Source organism: Vulpes vulpes, chromosome 3, assembly GCF_048418805.1.
Source record: "Vulpes vulpes isolate BD-2025 chromosome 3, VulVul3, whole genome shotgun sequence".
Lineage (NCBI taxonomy): Eukaryota > Metazoa > Chordata > Mammalia > Carnivora > Canidae > Vulpes > Vulpes vulpes.
The window spans coordinates 47,685,273-47,703,793 of NC_132782.1; the positions used below are offsets into that span (position 1 = coordinate 47,685,273).

Here is an 18,521-nt window from a genome sequence, read left to right on the forward strand (position 1 = left end):
TGCCTGGGACCCTGCTGCTGTAAATGTAACTAAACTCCTACAGAGAAGAGCAGATCCTATAGCTATCCATTTTCAAACTGAGCCTCACCTCCCACTAAATTTGAGGGAGCTGTTAAGATGTGATTATGAGTTGCTTTGTCTAAACTAAATAGGAAATACTACATTTTCCAATGACTATAATGTCAAGGTATAGGAAGAGTTTAGCATAAATTTAAGTAAAACTCATTTTAAAGGGAAAAAAAAAATCACATAGGTGAGAGATATTGGTGTCACCACATACTGACACAGAGAAAGTCGGGATAAAACTTAAAACAAAACAAAACCCCAAAAAACACCAACCCCACAAAACTACCTAGAGTAACCTAGTTCTACCTCAGTTAGATGTGTGGACTATCAAGACAACTAACCTGTCAGGTTAAATGTTAATTTTTGCTGTGATATTTTGTTATTGTGTTCTGCCGCTAGGTGGCAGCATCCTCTGCTATTTTTAAGACCAGTGTTGGACATTCTATTTGTAATAATCAACTGGATGCAGGGCAATTAAATTGTTTGATGAGAGACTCCTAACTCTGGGAAATGAACAAGGGGTGGTGGAAAGGGAGGTGGGTGGGGGGATGGGGTGACTGGGTGACGGGCACTGAGGGTGGCACCTGATGGGATGAGCACTGGGTGTTATGCTGTGTGTTGGCAAATTGAACTCCAATAAAAAAAAAAAAAATTAAAAAAATTTTTTTTGTTTGAAAAAGGAAACCATTTTATATGCCGGCAAATCCATTATACTTATGTGCTAGCAGTAAGTTTATATATAAACACACATGTAAAATCATGAACTCAACCCAAATACTTTTAGTACTTTCCAAAAGGTTATTACTTCTCTACATCTTTTACAGCTTTATTCTTAGCTTTCATTTCATCTGACAATATACTGCTCTTCTCATTAATTTCTTTGGTATCTTCGTGAATTTTTTCCTTCTGAGTTTCCATTTCAGCAATTCGTTTTTGTAGATCATAACTAGAAGGAAAAAAAAGAATCAGAGATTCCAAAATGCCATTTCTAAAATTGTGTAGTAAGTTTTGGTAAAATTAGCTGTTTCTAAAGTATTCTTAACTGCAGTCAACTTACAATTACCTAGGGCTTTGGGGGGAGAGACAGGGAGCCCTGCAGCACACACCTAACTCAGGGTCAAAGCTAGAATGAGGACTTCAGGGATGGGCGGCAGAGTAGGAAGATCCTAGGTTCACCTTGTCCTAAGGATATAACTAGATAACACCCACATCAATGTAAACCCAGTAACTGCAAAGACTGGCAGGACACGCCCCAGGGCTACATGTAACAAAGAGGCCAGCCACAGTGATGGCAGGAAGGGTAGAGATGTGGCTGGGACTAAAGGGATCCACGAGAATGTCCTTGGAAGTGAGAGGTGTCATGAACATGAAAAAAAGAGTGGAACAGACCCTCACATCAAGAATCCCAGGAATGGGAAAAGACGAATGCCTAATACGTATGGCTCTGAAAACTAGAGGGCCTAATTTCAAGAGCTCTTATAAACAGTGATGTGTCATACCTGAAACTTTCAAAATCAGCAGTCAGAAATGGAGGAGAGGAAATGGAGATCTGACCCTTAAGGAGACAGCACAACAAAAAGTTCCCATGGAGATAGAGCACAGAAGGAACAGTTTGAAAAATTGGGATATACGCAAAAGGAGTTTTATCTACTAATCTCAGAGAACATGCTGGAGGCAGATACCTTTAAGAGACTCTATCAGGAACAAAGAAGCTGGCAGGCGCCATTTCCCTCCTCTATCTTCCAGCCTACATATAGGGGACACCTATGTGAACCAGGGCAGTGCCAACACTCTCCACTTACCTTGCAAAGAGCATGACCCTCCACCCCCGAATTCTCTTGCAGTCCTGCCCCCTCCAATATGCCCTTGGCCAGAGTCCATCCAAAGCAGTGCTATAAGCCTGGCAATGTACAAACAGTACAGATAGGAACAAGCACCACTCCAAAGTGACGTCTGGCCTGGCTATCACACACACCAGTCTGACTAAACCCCAGCAATGGGTTGGAAACAGACATCTAGTCTGGCTGCAGGCTCTACCTACCAATGAAAGCTTCTCAAGGGACAACAGGGTAACTGCCCTGCAGTTCAGTGCCACGGTATCTCTGGCAAATGCCTCGTCTGATTCAAGTCAAGCCCGAAGTGTCCCCAGATTGGCTCACTAACAACACAGGGAACAAACCTTGCCCAAAAGGCAGAGAGAACCATTGCAGATGACTGGACTGAATGAAGGCAAATGCTCAACCACATTAGTGAGACACATGCAATACACATAGGAGACACCCCTGTGGTGTCAAATTCTGTTGCACTGCAGGACACTACAGGACCTCTTCTTTATAAGGCAACTACTATCAAGAGCAGGAGACAAAGCTGACCTTCCTAACACACAGATAAACAGAGTTGGACAAAATGAGAAGACAGGAGTATGTCCTAAATGAAAGAACAGGAAAAAACTCATGAGAGGTAAATAGAACAGAGATAAGCAGTATGTTTGATAGATAACTTAAAGTAATGGTCATAAAGGTCCTGATTGAACTTGAGAAAAACAGTGGAGGATCTCATTGAGACATTCAACAAAGAAACAAAAAAACGTAAAAATAAGTGCCAGATGGAGATGAAGAACTCAACAACTCAAATTAAAAATACACTGGAGGGAATAAATAGAAGCAGTAAAAGAATGGATCTATGACGTGGATGATAAGAGTAATGGAAAGCAATCAAGTTGAAAAGGAAAAAAAAAGAGACTTAGTTCCCATTAAATGTAATAACATTTAGGTTATAGGAATCTCAGGATCCCTGGGTGGCACAGTGGTTTAGCGCCTGCCTTTGGCCCAGGGCGCGGTCCTGGAGACCTGAGATCGAATCCCACACCGGGCTCCCGGTGCATGGAGCCTGCTTGTCCCTCTGCCTGTGTCTCTGCCTCTCCCTCTGTGACTATCATAAATAAATAAATAAAAAATTTAAAAAAACATAGGTTATAGGAATCTCAGGAAAAGAGAGAAACATGGGGGCAGAAATTGTATTTGAAGAAATAATACTGAAAATTTCTCGAATCTGGGGAAGGAAACTGAAAAATAGAATTGCCGTATGATCCAGTAATTCCACTACTGGAATTTATCCAAAGTATATGAAAACATGAATTCAAAAAGGTGTATCAACCCCTATGTTTCCTGCAGATTTACAATAGCCAAACTATGGAAACAGCCTAAGTGTCCAGCGACACATGAATGGATAAAGAAAATGTGGTATGGGATGCCTGGGTGGCTCAGTCACAGTTAAGTGTCTGCCTTCCATTCAGGTCATGATCCCAGCATCCTGGGATCAAGCTCCAGGGTCAGTCTCCCAGCTCAGTAGGGGGAGTCTGCTTCTTCCTCCCCCTCTGCCCCTTCCTCTGGCTCAAGTGTGTTTACTCTCAAAGTATTTAAAAGAAAATATAGTACATATACATACAATGAAATATTAGTCATCCATAAGAATGAAATCTTGCCATTTGTAGCAACATGGATGTATCTAGAGTGCCTAAGTGAAATAGGTTAGAAAAAGACAAATATCATTTCACGAACATACGGAATGAAACAAAACAAAGGAACAAAGAAAGACAAACCAAGAGAGATCTTTTTTAACTACAGAGAACAAACTGATGGTTACCCAAGAGGGGATGTGGGTGGCAGAATGGGCAAAAGACGTGAAGTGGATTAAAAGGAAGAGCACTAAATATAAAATTGTTGAATTACTACAGTGTATACCTAAAACTAAGATGATTATATTGGAATTAAAATGATATAAAAATAAGCATCAACTTTAATACTATGGTAAAAACCCCTAATTTAATGAATTTGTTATATAAAGTAATTTTTAGAATTTTTCTCTACTTCAGTCTTTATTTTTCTTAAACACAGGAAAAACAGCTAAATGTCAGAAACTAATAAAAACTGATAAATTAATGTACTTACACGTAATATTGGCAGACATGATTCTTTTTTCTAAATATTTCATTTTCCAAGGTAAGAAATTCAATGGCTATGTTTTTCTCTCCTTCTAAGGCATCCTTTTCCTTTTCCACCAGCTTTACTCTGTTTAACTATAAAAATTTAAAATGTACAGATTGTTCAAATGTACTTTTTATGGATAGCATCAATTTCAAATGTACTCACATTAAACAAAATTAACTATATTAATAAAAAATGGGTTATTTAAATGTCAATAAGAAATATAAAATTAAATCTAAAACAGTAAAGATTTAATAATTCTAACTTTAGTATTTGACTCAGAATTTGTTCAATATACAAAATAGTCTAATTTGCAAGAAGAGTCTATGGAATATTCACCTTCTCTCCTCTGTGTTCATTTAATATTTCAACTCTCCGACACAAGATTTTAATAGGCTCATTTAGCCGTCCGCAACCAATTATATCTTCTAAATATTCAAGCATACCCTCATCATGTTCAGTCTGGCCTTTTGGTTTCATCATAGCGATTTGTTCAACTTCACCCTTAAAAGAAAAGTTGTATTACACACTTACTGTGTACCTTTTAGCCTCATCACTCTTAAGAATTAGAAACAATTAAATCCAATAGTAACAAGTAAATGATGTAAAGCAGTAGTTTAAAGGGATTTAATAAGATACAAATAAAAATGTTTTCTCCACTGATGTTAGGGTTTTTCATTTTCACAGGTGGTAAGAAACGTATGTTTATACTCTTACAAAATTATAATATACAGTCACATACACATATCAGAGCCAAAGAAAGATTCCCAATCTAAAAAGTTCATTCAATATAAAAAAATATTAACTTTTCTATGAAATAAAACTCAGCAAAAGAATTTAATTTACAATTACTTTGGTAACATTATCAATTATTAATAACATTAAGTAGAGCTCTTATTCTGAAAAAGAATTTTCAAAAAAATCCTTCACAGCTCAACTATAGTAGGAATCCTGCCCCAAGATGGTGTATTATTAAACTTTCTGTATAAACCTGGTGTTCTGAGTTCCTTAACAAGTGCTAGACTTTATAAGGATATCTCAAACTTAATGTTCTAACTTTCTAAAATCAAGACCATTAAATAAAGAAAATTACCTATATCTTATGATAACAAGATATCCAACTGACAGAAAACTAAAGATCATGGTACATATAAATTTGGAAACCTTTTTTGCAATCGTTAATATAACAGCTTTGAAGTGCAATTAAAATTCTCAGATTAACATATTATTTGTATTTATGCAATTTAATTACAAAGAAAAAGAATGCACAATCAGTAACCTTCAAGGCTGACTGCCAGGCAGCCATTTAGTTTCATGGTGGAGAAAATTTTGTCTGAACATGCTCAGGCAAAGCGCTGCTACTTTACTTCACAGGAGTAGCCTGCTTATGCTATTACAACAAAAGAAAAGGAATAAGCAAGTAGAAAAAAATATATAATATGCCTTTATTTCAGCAAAATAGCAAGGGTGAAAAGAAAAACAAAAAATACACATTAAAAAGCATGTTACTCCTTCAATTTAAATATTTAAAATATTTATTTATGAATAAACCTCAAAAAATCTACAAGGGCAAGGTAAACCTTGCTAATGTAATGACTAAGAGTCATATTTACCAAGAGCTCCCACATAAATATAAAGTAGAAAAAAAATCGGGGCACCTGGCTAGCTCAGTCGGTAGAACATGCCATCTTAATCTCAGGGCTGTGAGTTCAAGCCCCATGGTGGGCATGGAGCCTACTTAAAAACAAAACAAAAAACCTCAAACCAAAAAACAACAAAAACCCCCCATAAACTTAAAAACAGCTCAATTTAAATCTAACAATTGAAAAGCTTTGAATTGAATAACTTTAGTATTTTTGTATACTATCACTCTTCTGTAGTTTGACCATACAACAGAACATGATTATCAAACACAAAGTAAAAGGTTATCCAAAGAGCTTATTTTTCATTTCTCTGTCACCTTCAGTGTGTTTAAGTTATTGTTTTAATTAAGTTAGCGTTTAAACTAAAATATGTAGATATTTACATGAAACATTTTATTCTGCTTCCAATTATCAGGTCCTTCCAAATGTTCGCAGTATTAAAAAGTCTTAGGATTTAAAACCTGGAATAACGTCCAAAGTTTTGGATTACAACAGGGCAAAGTCAGTCCTTGAAGAAGCAGTCTTTTTTTTTTTTTTTTTTTTTTTTTTTTTAAGAAGCAGAGTCTTATTCAAAGTTAACTAGGTAGGGTTTATCAACAGCCACACCACTGACATTTTGGGCTGGATATTCTTTGGTATGGGGAGCTATGCTGGGCATCATAGGATGTTTAACATCTCTGACCTCTAAGCACTAGAGGCCAGAAGCATACTACCCCCTAACCCCCCAGCTGTAACAACTCAAAATGTCTCCAGACAATGTTCAATGTCCTGGGGGCATAAGGATGCAAAACTATATTCAGCTGAGAACAACTTATGTTGAGGTAGTAGTTTAACTTTTTTTGGGTTTATAATCCAAACACAAAATATCTGACATCCGATATTCTAATTTACTGCCTGTTTTAGAAGGCCGAAAAACTATGCCAAGAGAACTTACATCTTAGTCAAATGGGCATAAGATATTATTACTTGAGTATATAGTTTTCAGACAGCCAGAAGTTAGGATTCAGTGTAGCAGTTTACGCTGACAAAAATATTCCTAAAGGCATCACACTTTTCCTGGCCAAATTACTGAAGAAATGGAACAACACTATTAGGAGATTGCCTAGCTTTGGGTAAAGCACAGCAGTTACTTCTTTGGGTTACTTGTTCCTCTTTCCTCAGTTAAAATGATGGCTATTCAGCTATGATTTCTTTTCATTCTAACAATGTTGCAGACTGTTGAAAATAAAAATGCTAAAATGAAGACAATGACATTATGAATCAAAATAGTTCCATTACAAACATCACATAACATTCCGTTTTAGATTGTTTCATGGCACTCTTTTTTTTCCAGCCAGTTAGTATTATCAGATTAGTACCACAGATTCAACAGGCTATTAGAACATTTAGGCCTCTCTACCTGTCACTTGACTTACTGTGGTATTCTAATGACAACTTAGGACCTTTGTTTTGGCTCTCTGTTCCTCAATGTTCTTTGCCTGCCTTACCACCTGCTACTATGTGCTTTCTTCTTTTTCCATTTTACACCATTTCATATATACTTAGAGTTCAGTCTATGCTTGAAAGATCACTCCCCACCCCCCCCAAAACACACCTATCCCATGTGAAATTATACAATATAGTTTTAAGTTAGGGCAATAAGCTCCACACATTTCAGAAATAATTTTAAAGCATCATCATAAATTTAAAATAACCCTTCCATATTAAGGCTCCAAATCACATATCATGGTAGCACAAAGACATAAAAATATTTCAAGTTGCTTAACGCTAGCATCCGAAGCCAGGAAAAGGCCATAGTCCTCTACAATTATCTCTAGCTTCTATACCTTCAGCAGACTGAATATGGTTTTAAACATTTTTTTTGTCTTATTTACTACAAACTTCCTTTAAATTATATCAGAGACATTAAGCAACTGTATAAAATACCAAGTATGGTTTTTCAAGAGTAACAAAAATTGCAAATATATTTCAAAAAAATACGTATTAATACCAAGGGCTTAAATCTTAACTTACTAAAATAGGTGGCAAATCAGGATATTGAGATTCAGTTACACCATTCTTTGATAATCTATTTTACAGAAATAGTTTAAAAATCTAAGAAATAAACAGCTATGACGCTCTTTATTCTTATTCACATGGAATCCAAATTTTAGCAAGAATGAACCACAAGAAACTCAAATGCATAGCTATATTAAAAATTTTTTTTTCCTAATAAGGCCTGAAGGGCTCTTCTAAGAAATACGGATGTTTGCATTAGAACTAAATGGCCCTAATTTACTGGTCTCTACGGTATATATGTATATATACATATATAGATTTTATTATTTGTTTAAGAGGGAGCAAGAGCACCCGCACACACTGGAAAGGGCAGAGGTGGGAGAGGTACAAGTACACCCCCTGCGGAGCACAGGCTAGATGCAGGGTTGGAGCTTTCCACCCTGAGATCATTACCTGAGCAGAAACCAAGAGTGGGATGCTCAACCAACTGAGCCACCAAGGCGCCCTGAGGCTTTGAATTTTTATATTGTCTTGATAATATTTTTATATTGTCTTGATAATCTTTTTACTTTCCACTGTACTACATTATCCTTTATGTTCTGCTAATAAATTTTTATTCTAATCTGCTCTTTGTCAGCTGCCAGAGACCAAGAAACCAAATGACAAGTTAGTATCTACCTAAAATAAATACATAAATAGAAAGGACAATGCTTTAGTGGGTGGACTGCTTGATGTCTATTCTGGTTGCTTAGGGGTAGCTTCCTATTTTCTTTCATAGCTGAGACTGTTGAATTACACACGTCTGGATACTGATAGAGCTAAAAAGTCTTTTGATATGGCACAGGCTCACTTCTACAGGCTGAAAGACGGTAACTCAAATACTTTGTATGACATGCCAAGCTTAGGAGAAGTATACTGGGAAGAAAAAGGAAGAAGAGATCAAGAAGTAACTTGGACGTAGGTTAATCCAATTTCCAAATTACTAAACAGTAAGAAAAAAAATCTTGGTTCCTAGTTAAAATTCTAATTCTAATTCAGGTTTTATAATAATGAAGACAAAAAGTACATGAAATTGAAAACTTTGACAAAACTAAAACTGCCTTAGTAGTTGTAGCTTTTAGGAATTTACAAAATCACTCCTGAGACGGCAATCATTAATGTAATTTTGAACCATCAGAAAAACATTAAGGTTCTCATTCTTCTAACTTTGGAGCAAATGCAACCACACCAATTAAATCTAAGTCACAGTTACCATGAAATGCTATGGAGACCTAATAAAATCCTACTTATTTACACCAACAGTTATTACAAGGGGAGAAAGGCTTTGAAATTAAGGTATATATAAATGGGGACATGTATAAACATGACTACAATGGCCAATTATAATCTAACACTTTATTGAAAAAAACTTTTTTATTCACTTATTCATGAAAGACACAGGAGAGGCAGAGGGAGAAGTAGGCTCCCTACAGGGGGGGATCGATGCAGAACTCGATCCCAGGACCCCAGGATCATGACCTAAGCGGAAGGCAGATGCTCAACCACTGAGCCACCCAGGTAACCCAATCTAACACTTTCTGAAGGCACGTGTAAGTGCCTCTAAGGACATAAACAGGGCTCAACCATTTCTGCATCATTTATACCATCTTAGCATAGTGCCTCATTAGGTACTCATTTGAATCAACAGATGAAATTTAAAATGAATTCAAATACTAGAAATATCTACTTCAAAAACTACTAAGTCAATATAATCACTGCAAAAAATTTTTTTATCCTCATGGACTTCTAAAATTTAATGCTGTTTAATCTTAAAAAATAAAATTTCACTCTACTTAGATTACTTAGGCTGTTAAACACTACTACTGGCCAATGTATAAATTTTATTCAAAGCAGAAATGTTATATGGGAGAGAATTTTTTAAAAAATCATATTTTTACTTACCTTCAACTGCTTTAAAGCTAGTGCAGGAGCCTAAGCTTTTGAAAAGGAATTAAACATCCATATAAATCACTGTCACTATCCCTCAAACTTTTAAATAGGGCATCATTAGTTCTACCTAGTCTAATCCCTGTTTCTTCTTCCTAACAGGTGAATTCCTAAGGTTCCTTCCTGTCTGTAAACTTAAATGTTTACCTTGATATTAAAAATGTTTTCAATAATTTGTTAAAAGAACAGAAAAAGGTTGTGATTACATGAGCACAAATAGCTTAAGTTTAGGTACTTCAGAAGTACACATTTAACACAAAGTTGACAATTAAAAAATTTACTTCTTTTGGAAGTTATGATTTTATTTGGCCTCCTTTATTATGGAATTATATAGAGGCTGCACCAAGGGAAAAAAAATTGCTCTTAGAAGGGTTAAAATGCAGTCCACTTTGTTTTGAGGAATCGTGGCACAGGTGTAAAATTTTGACCAATTATCCCAGGATGACAGTAAATAGACAATACTAAACAAAAGATAAACACAAGTGTAGGTTCATACAAAATGGTGTTATCAAATATAATATTAGAGTGAAGTAACTTATAATTCAACTTATTCACCAAACCAAATCCCAGAATATGAAAGTCCACATGACACAAATACACAGCTTTAATTTCACATCTATGTAAATTCAAATTCTGTTTAGAAATATATCTGGAGCTGATTTCTCCCAACTTTTAAATAAGTCTGGGTTACAGAAGTATTACAAATGTACCATGCCTGGTAACAAAAGACAGTAATATAAGTAATTCTAGGACAATGGGAACTGACTGAGAACACTCAGATATCCTAACGAAACTTTCAGTATCAAATCAAAATTTCCAACTTAGTTTAAAATCAGTAGCATAAAACATTAAAGAATATCAGCAGCTATTTCACATCACAATATAGTTTTAACTATCATACTCTTGGGAGATTCTGGATAGAACACAGGAAAAGAAAGTAGCTTCAAATCAAAAAGGAATTTTAATGTATCTGACAAAGCCATGTTTTACAATAATAACATCTTGAAAGGTAGACAGAAGGTATTCTTCCTACTAAGCAAGGGTTGGTAGGTAAAACCTATCTTTACTCAAAGAACACAGGGTTTCTAATAAAATTTAACTTAACATCAGGTAGTTAGTTCTATTCTCCCTCTAAAAAGACTAAGAACTGTGATACTTCAGAATGATATACGAGTTACTTTCTGTCTTTCAACATGGGAATGGTTCAAGGAGGCCATTCTAACCAAAACAAAAATTGGCTTTTAGTTAACCATGCTAAGTGTTTAGGAAAAAAAAAAATAGTAGTAAGGCGCTTAAGTAAAAATTTCAAACACCAAGTATACAAAGTTCTTTTCATTTTTGTGCTTGTATTAGAGATAAGAACAAAAGTAAAGGACTACTAAAAGATAATCTCATTTAAAATGTTATCTTAAAGGAGAATAGCACAATAAATAGCTGTTATATTCCTGTCACGCTAAAGCAGCACAATAATATTGGTGTTTAATTTTTATTTCACTACGCCAATATTTACGTGCTGCTAGAGCGGAACAAGTACGTCAGTCATCCAAATATAAAATGAGCATCTCATGGTAAAAGCAGTTTTGAATGAATTTCCTTAAATTTCTAGAGCAGCAAATAATGATTCGCATCTTGACTGTAGTATGTAAACCATGATGTGCTGCTACAGTACTTTAAGGCCTCATAAAACACAGGATTCATCCAACAGGGGGAAACCCCTCTAAACTTTATTGAAAAAAAGAAGTAAGAAAAGAGAATCACTGAAGTCTTTAATAAACTTACCTGCAAGATTAAAAATCTATTATGGTCCAGGTCAATCCCATGGCTTCGAAGAAGATTTCCAACATCCTTAAATGTTGTCTTTTTCCCACTTATGTGATAGACAGATGTATTATCTCTGTAGGCAGTTCTGGATACATAGAAGTTACTGTTAGGAATGACTTCATAATCATCCCCTTCCTGTTTTGCAGAAAAACAAAACCAGAAAACAATTGTTGGTATTAAGTCACAGGTCTGCACCAAATTTCACTCTATCCATATTCAAGCTAATTCTATGGATTAAAAAACTTCAATTGGATATGCATATAAACTGGCAATAGTTCTCAGAAATAACCCTTTTAGCAAAGAATAGTTTCCAAGTTTTGATCCCTTCCTTATAGATCACAAAAACAAAAAGCCAAACAGAAACAAAACAAAAAGCCCACCTCCAAACAAGTCTAAAAATATATTTGATTGAAAAAAGAGCACTTGAAGGGGGACAAGAATCTCACACTATCTGAAACAAACTTACCCAAATTATTAAATAATGTTGACAGATTAAATTACCAGTCCATTAAAAAAGCTACAAGAGATGATCCAAGGAAAAGAAGGTAGTAATGGCGTAACATGGCTTAGTTTTTCTTTTGTTTTTTTTTTTGGTAAACAATATGCCATGTTAACGGAAGGTATAAAGAATTGCAAAGAATTGACAACTACATTCCTCCCAATTTCTAAAAAAATAAAAAAAATAAAATAAAATGGACTTTAAAGAATGAAGTATAAATCTACTTTGATATAAAACTTGCTTTCCTTTAAAAGTTTTGTCATTTTGAAATTATGGCTTTTAAAAATTTATGTGCATCAAACATAATTAAAATAAGCAAAGAAATCAAACCGGATTTACTGGCAATCATTTTCCAACCTAAATTATATGACAGAAAAGCACTAAGAAACAAAATTAAAATAGATGCCACCAGGTAAATTTAATTAAAGCACTTCATATTAAAAAAAAAAAATCTAAAAAACAAAACTTAGAAGCCAAGTCACATCCTTGCTTCATTATGCAGTTTTCTATATTCTTAGGTTCCAATCAGTGATTTTTAAGCCATGAATCCCCAAAGTTAGCTATTCAAAAGACGAGAGAAAAAATACAATAGAACCATTTAAATAATCTTGACGTTTTACCTAAAATTGTTTCCTTTTCTAGAAAATAAACATATTAACTTAACCTTTCCCAATTTAAAAGGGTAGTTTATTTATTTACAAAGGTTGGTTTAAACTGAAGCAGAGCTCTTTCATATTCCAAACTAATAACATTAATATGAATTAAAATAACGGGGATAATAAAATTAGTCATCTGTTATATTTTCAAATTTAGGTAATTTATCTGAAAGCAATAAAAACAGAACTTTAAAAATGAACCCAAAATTACAGTTAAAGAATACCTAGTTGGCACTTAGGATACCAAAACTGCTCAATGTTTTATTCTAAAAAGGTAGGCACTATGATGAGCTACTTATAATTCATTCCACTGGCTAAAAATTTTAATATTTTAACAGCTGCCACCCCCACTACTCAAAAAAGAAAATACGGTTTTGGAGATAATGAAATTAGCATCTAGGGGGTAATAAAATCATTATCTATTCTGCTTTGAACATACACTGATTTTTAAAAACCAATTTAAGCGAAAAATAATAATTGTGCAATGTATGGAAATTATGTTCCATACTTGGAAGTTGCAAATAACGAAATACTCCCAAATCCCTTACCTTATCAATTATCTTCTGAAAATGAACTTCTACAGTACAACTCTGAATATCCTTGTGTTCATCAGAATTGTGTATTAGTACCGAAAGTTTTTTAGATCTTATTTTTTGTGCTCGATAGCCAAACACAAAAAGCATAGAATCAATAACATTGGATTTGCCACTGCCATTTGGGCCAATAATACAGGAAAAGCGCTGCATAAAAAGAACAGGAAAAAAAAATTGAAGTGAAAAAGGTCATACCATATAACTGATTTTAATTTAAACCGCTTGCCTTTTTTACTTGCAGCAAAACTATTTAAAATTTTCATTTCAACTTGTTTTCCTACATTATATTCTCCTTTATAACAAGCTTCAACATTTTAAGACTATAGTCTAAATCACTTTTACAAAAATTCATTCTATTAGAATGAATTCTAATAGAAAATAGAAATAGAAAAAATACTTCCTCCAAACAAACAAAAAAAAAACCCCTCACCAATTCTACTCTGTGTGGAAAACTTAACAGCTAAAGAGGTACCAACGATAACCAGGATAAACAAAAACTAATTTCAGTTGTTAAAAACACAGGAAACATACCATGTATTATCAGTGAGGATAAACAGGATAAAACTGAAATACCTTGTAATAAAAACACATTACCCTATAATAGTTATTTAAAATGATCAAATACCTTATGAAAAGGTCCCAAAATTTTTTCCCCAGCATAGGATTTGAAGTTCTGGTTTACAATATGAGTTATCATAAGCCGAGGAGCTCCAGCTTCATTGGCCATTGCTGGAGGCGGGGGAGGAGGGATGCTATTCAAAATCTCTTCTAAACTTCTATTATCAATTTCCTCACTTGGTGTCTCTAAGTCAGTCAAAGGGAAGGGAAAGCAAGAGGAAAAAGAAAGCCTGCATTAGTGCAATTAGTTCGGAGGACTACTGCCTGCTAATCTTTGGAAAAATGTTACTTATGAAACCTAGGAATCAGTATTTTCCACTAAAATGTATTTTACTAAGAAGAAATGAAAATCTTTCAGCTTGATTTTATAAAAATAGAAATTCTTAAAGAAATGACCACCAGTCACAAAATCCTACAAAAATACGTCTCTTAGGAGTCAAAATACTACACCATAAAGCAAAATCTGGGAAAACCACAACAACCTGATTCTCTGTTCCTCGCCTAAACAGGTGGTTAAATCCAAAGGCTCTAGATCTACCTTTCTCCCAATCTCTGAGCACCTGGAACCTTAACTTTGGACAGTCAAGAGCTCCAGCGACTCTGTCACGGGGCTTCCTAATGTCACCCAATTCCTGTACTCACAAAAAAGCTACGGTAGTTTCAAATAAATTATCGTTATCTTTTTAAACGCCAGTTAGACCAGAGAGGTTAAGTTAGGGCCATGTCACTTTTAAGATACAATCATGTTAATTCTGCCTAGAAAACAGTCCACTAGCTATTGGCTGATCACGCCGATCTCCGCGGAAATACAAGGCCACAAATAAAATCGTAAATGTAGCCACGCACTTGCCCCAATCCCCTCCAACACCGTAACACCGAAATTGCACGAAGACTCCGACCACCGAAAATCGCCACATCGCTTTCTCGAGCACTACGGGACCGACAGTCGCCAGCTCCGCAGCCCCTCAGCTCCGCGCCCCCAAACACCCGCCAGTCCCGGGTTGGGCGCGGACCCACGCTGGCCGCCCTGCGCGTTCTCCAGCGGAGGAGCGGCGAGGTACTTACCTGTGGAAGCAGGGGCCGAGCTGCCCGCGCGGCCAGGCGGGGGTTCAGGCTCCGCGTCGCTGCTGGGGCCGTCCGGGGACTGCGGCGGCTCTTCCCTCGGGCGCCGGGCGGTGGAAGGTTGGGTGCCCTTTCGGGGCATGGTCGCTGGGGCCGGGGGAGAGCAGGGGCGAGTCAGTCCGCCGGGCCGCAGGGCCGCGCGGGTACACTCCCCGCCGGCCACCGCGTCGGATGAGCTCAGCCCCCACCCCATCCCACTCGGGGAAAACTCCGTCCACCCGTTTCCGAGAACCCATTTTAGATAACGCCGCCGGACGCCGGCGGGTGCTCGGTAAAGAAAGGCGCACAAACACACACACACACGCACACACGACCCCAAGTGCCAAAAAAGGCGAGATGCGTTTTCTTAAGCCCGAAGCAACGGGGCAAACCTAGACGTGCCTGGCCACCAAGCAGAGGGCAGAACGACCCGCGTTCCATTTTCTTAATGCCTCCCCACCCCCGTCCTCCCACGGCAGAAGGGTCTAACAATCCTCTAATTTCCTAGCGAAGTAATTCCTGCGCGGCGGCATTTGCTGGTATTCCCACGCTCTGGGGTTAGCGAAGCGAGCGCAAAAGACTTTGGTCGAGCAGAGTTTTGTATCCGCTTCAGGTCTGAGGGACTCTCAACTCCTCCTGAGGAGCGACGACTAACGGGCGACTCGCCGCCCACTTTCCCCGCCATTTGGCTCCGGGCGCCGCTGACGGCCCCGGGGGCGTCCAGGTCTCCCTCGCTGCCGTCCGACCCGGAGACGGGGGTCGACCACTCCCGATTTCCAAGACCAGACCTAGCAGCGCCTGGTCCGGGTCAGTCATCTAGGGGGTGGCGGGGGTCTGTCCCCTCCGACCCCCCCGTGGGGCCTCGCTGGACAATCCGCTACGAAAGGTCATCACGAAGGGCTCAGACTCGGTGAGCAGTCCCTCGGGGGAAGAGAGGAGGTCAGGGGGCCGGGGCAGGGGAGACGCCCTTTCCCCGACAGAGACCAGGATTTCCGAGAAGAGATCTGCGAGGCTTAAGAGTCCGCGTCCCCCGCGCCCCCCCCCCGCCCCGAGGCGCTTAAGTAGCTCAGAGAAGTGGCGCCCGCGAGGAGCGCGCGGGAGCCCCGACCGCCGGGAGGCGGCCGAGGGGGGAGGGGTGACAGCGAAAGAAACCTCCCGGCGGCTGCCTCAGCCCAGAGCGGACTTCGGCGGCTCCCGCTCGAGGCCTCTACTTTCCCGGCGCCCGCGGACCGGCCAGGAAGGAAGAGTGTGACAACCTGGTCAGGAAAAGAAGTACTTTACCTGCGGAGCAGGCCACTCGCACCAAAGCCGGAGACCGTTGTATAGCACCCCCCGCTCCTACCGGTGTTTCGGCTCCGGGTCCTTCACTCGAAAATGGCGCCTAAAATACAAACTCGAACGGAAATTCGTTACAAATGCGCGCAATGCTTTCTGGGAACCACTAATTTGAAAAAAATGCGGCGCTTGCCACCGCCATCTTCTGGTCGCTTGCACGCATGCGCGAACTCCTGGCGGGACCCTGGCGGCCGGGCTCGTCTGTAGTAAGTGAAAAGGCGGAGCGAGGCGCTGTTTTGTTTTAGGCCTACGGCAACAGTACTCTTAAAAAATACCAAGAAAAAAAAAAAGAAAATAAATCCCAATCTAGAGAGAGTTTTGAACTAGAGAAAAAAAAAAAAAACAACCCCGGAGGGCTCCACCCACAGCTGGAGGAAGGCTCCGTCGTCTACTAACGTCCCTTCAGGGGAGGGCGGGTTCGGGTGACCCGCGGAGGGGGAAGTATCGCGAGAAGAGGGAGTGTGCGAGGCTCGTAGGAGTCACTATGGTGACAGGGAGGTCGGGAGGCTTCTTGGTAACTGGTCCTAGCTCCGGGAGCAATCGCCACCGCTTTCCTGGAACTTTAAGGTAAATCTCTTCGCCTCCGGACGTGGTGAGGAAGGGGTTTGGAAATTGTGGCCACCTTCGGATCCCACCGTACCTACTGTAACAGCGTATGCGGCACAGAGCATCTGCTGCGTCCCCCCTGCAGGCAGCGAGCCGGGCGCTGGACGAAGCTTTTGGGATGCGAAGCAGGAAGCCCTGAGTTTGGAAGGAGTAGAAGGACAAGACGAAGAACAGAAACACCTGGATCGGTGAATGATTGCATAGTCTATACGTAAATAGCAAAATAGTTTGGAATTTTTTTGGTGTCAGGTCATTCGTGTCACTAGCGAAAGGGGAATTTCGGGCTTTTACGATGATTTGATTGAGATTCCGTAATGGAAGAAATGATTGGTTGATGTCATCTGGTTATCTCCACGAGGAAATTATCGATCGGAAAGTATTCCTTCGGTAACTTTTGAATACGTTGTACTGTGAATTACTAAGCAGGTATTCCTGTTTCCAGAGAACTTAGTTTTGTTAGTCGATTTTTAACGTGGAGTCCGTGGTCCTCTTGGTGGGGCGATTGAGATTCAGTGGAATTCATAATGCTCTCCCCCCCCGCCGCCCCCAGCTGAAACGGTAAACGGAATTCTGTGTTTGTGCATTTTCCTGGGGAGTTAGTTTCCTCAGAACTTTGATTAGATTCTCAAACGTGGTCCTAATCACCTATTATGTTAAGCACTGCCCCCAATAAGTATGCATTCAGCGACACTTAGGAAATTGTCATTGACAACTGGGAGCCCTGCCCTCCCTTTGACTTTTGTATACTTAGCGCCTGGCATACTAAAGCAGGGAGAAATCTGCTTTATAAATGAATTTATGTTACCATTCTAAGTAAGTAGTACGAATCTTGCGCCGGGAGTATAAAGTTCAGTGATTCTCAAAGGGATGTGGAGGAGACACTCCCTGACAACTCTTAAGAATTTGGTGAAGTTCAGAGACTGATGTGGTTTGCCAGAACATTGATTCGGGTGTATAACCCACATTTATTTATTTTTATTTAAATTCAAGTTAGTTAACATATTGAGTTATTAGTTTCAGGTGTAGAATTTAGTCCAATTTAGTGATTCATCATTTGCATGTAACAGTGTTACATCAAGTGCCTCCTTAATGCCTATCACCCAATAATATGCCTTTTCTTTCAAAGCTGAAAAAAAAATAGCTATTGTTTTCCTAAGATAAGCTACAGACAAAGTCAATGAAAAAAATTTTTGGCTGGTAGGCGTATTAAGAAAACGTAATGATTCTCTTTCAAAGCTTCTGGAAACCTTTGGATTTTCAAAGTTTGTAAAACACTACAAAACTGGGGATGGAGAGGTATCAACCATGAAAATAAGCAAAGACTAGGCCAAATTGAGTGGGACAGAAGGGTCATGGAGACAATGTAATTAAAAGATGTTAACAGATAACAAAATCCCAAATCCCATCATTTTTTTTTAGCTGCATGCTTGGACAGCTTACCCAATTTATCAATCTCTCTGAAAATATTTGTTATAAAATTAGTATATACTGTCTGCCCCATAGAATTGTCTGTAATTGTCTACCACACATGCTAAGCATTTGATGTTACTGTATTTACGACACTGATTTTATTAGGGTATGTATTAAGGATGAATAATGGGACGGCGAGTTAG

At 38.5% G+C, this 18,521-nt stretch overlaps 2 protein-coding genes across 11 annotated transcripts in view; one reads left to right on the plus strand and one right to left on the minus strand.

Moving 5' to 3' along the window:
- SMC4 (structural maintenance of chromosomes 4) overlaps positions 1 to 16,731 on the minus strand; it is a 36,154-nt gene extending 19,423 nt beyond the window's left edge. Inside the window, exons 1-8 of one of the 3 annotated variants that reach the window (XM_026016462.2) lie at positions 16,249 to 16,731; positions 14,932 to 15,075; positions 13,874 to 14,052; positions 13,204 to 13,395; positions 11,459 to 11,635; positions 4,392 to 4,556; positions 4,017 to 4,144; positions 872 to 1,012 (exon numbers count right to left, since the gene is read on the minus strand). In XM_026016462.2, the coding sequence (XP_025872247.2) occupies positions 872 to 1,012; positions 4,017 to 4,144; positions 4,392 to 4,556; positions 11,459 to 11,635; positions 13,204 to 13,395; positions 13,874 to 14,052; positions 14,932 to 15,070 (1,121 nt within the window). In that variant the 5' untranslated portion in view covers positions 15,071 to 15,075; positions 16,249 to 16,731. Of the gene's footprint in view, positions 1 to 871; positions 1,013 to 4,016; positions 4,145 to 4,391; positions 4,557 to 11,458; positions 11,636 to 13,203; positions 13,396 to 13,873; positions 14,053 to 14,931; positions 15,267 to 16,248 lie in introns of those variants that run through there. The other 2 variants (XM_072752367.1, XM_026016461.2) reach the window with 2 other exon arrangements.
- The window catches only part of IFT80 (intraflagellar transport 80), a 127,801-nt gene continuing 125,996 nt past the window's right edge, over positions 16,717 to 18,521 (plus strand). For 3 of the 8 annotated variants that reach the window (XM_072752373.1, XM_026016447.2, XM_072752369.1), the window contains exon 1: positions 16,834 to 17,096. The gene's annotated coding sequence lies outside the window, so the exon portion shown is untranslated. Of the gene's footprint in view, positions 17,120 to 18,521 lie in introns of all 8 variants that reach the window. The other 5 variants (XM_072752374.1, XM_072752372.1, XM_026016446.2 and 2 more) reach the window with 4 other exon arrangements.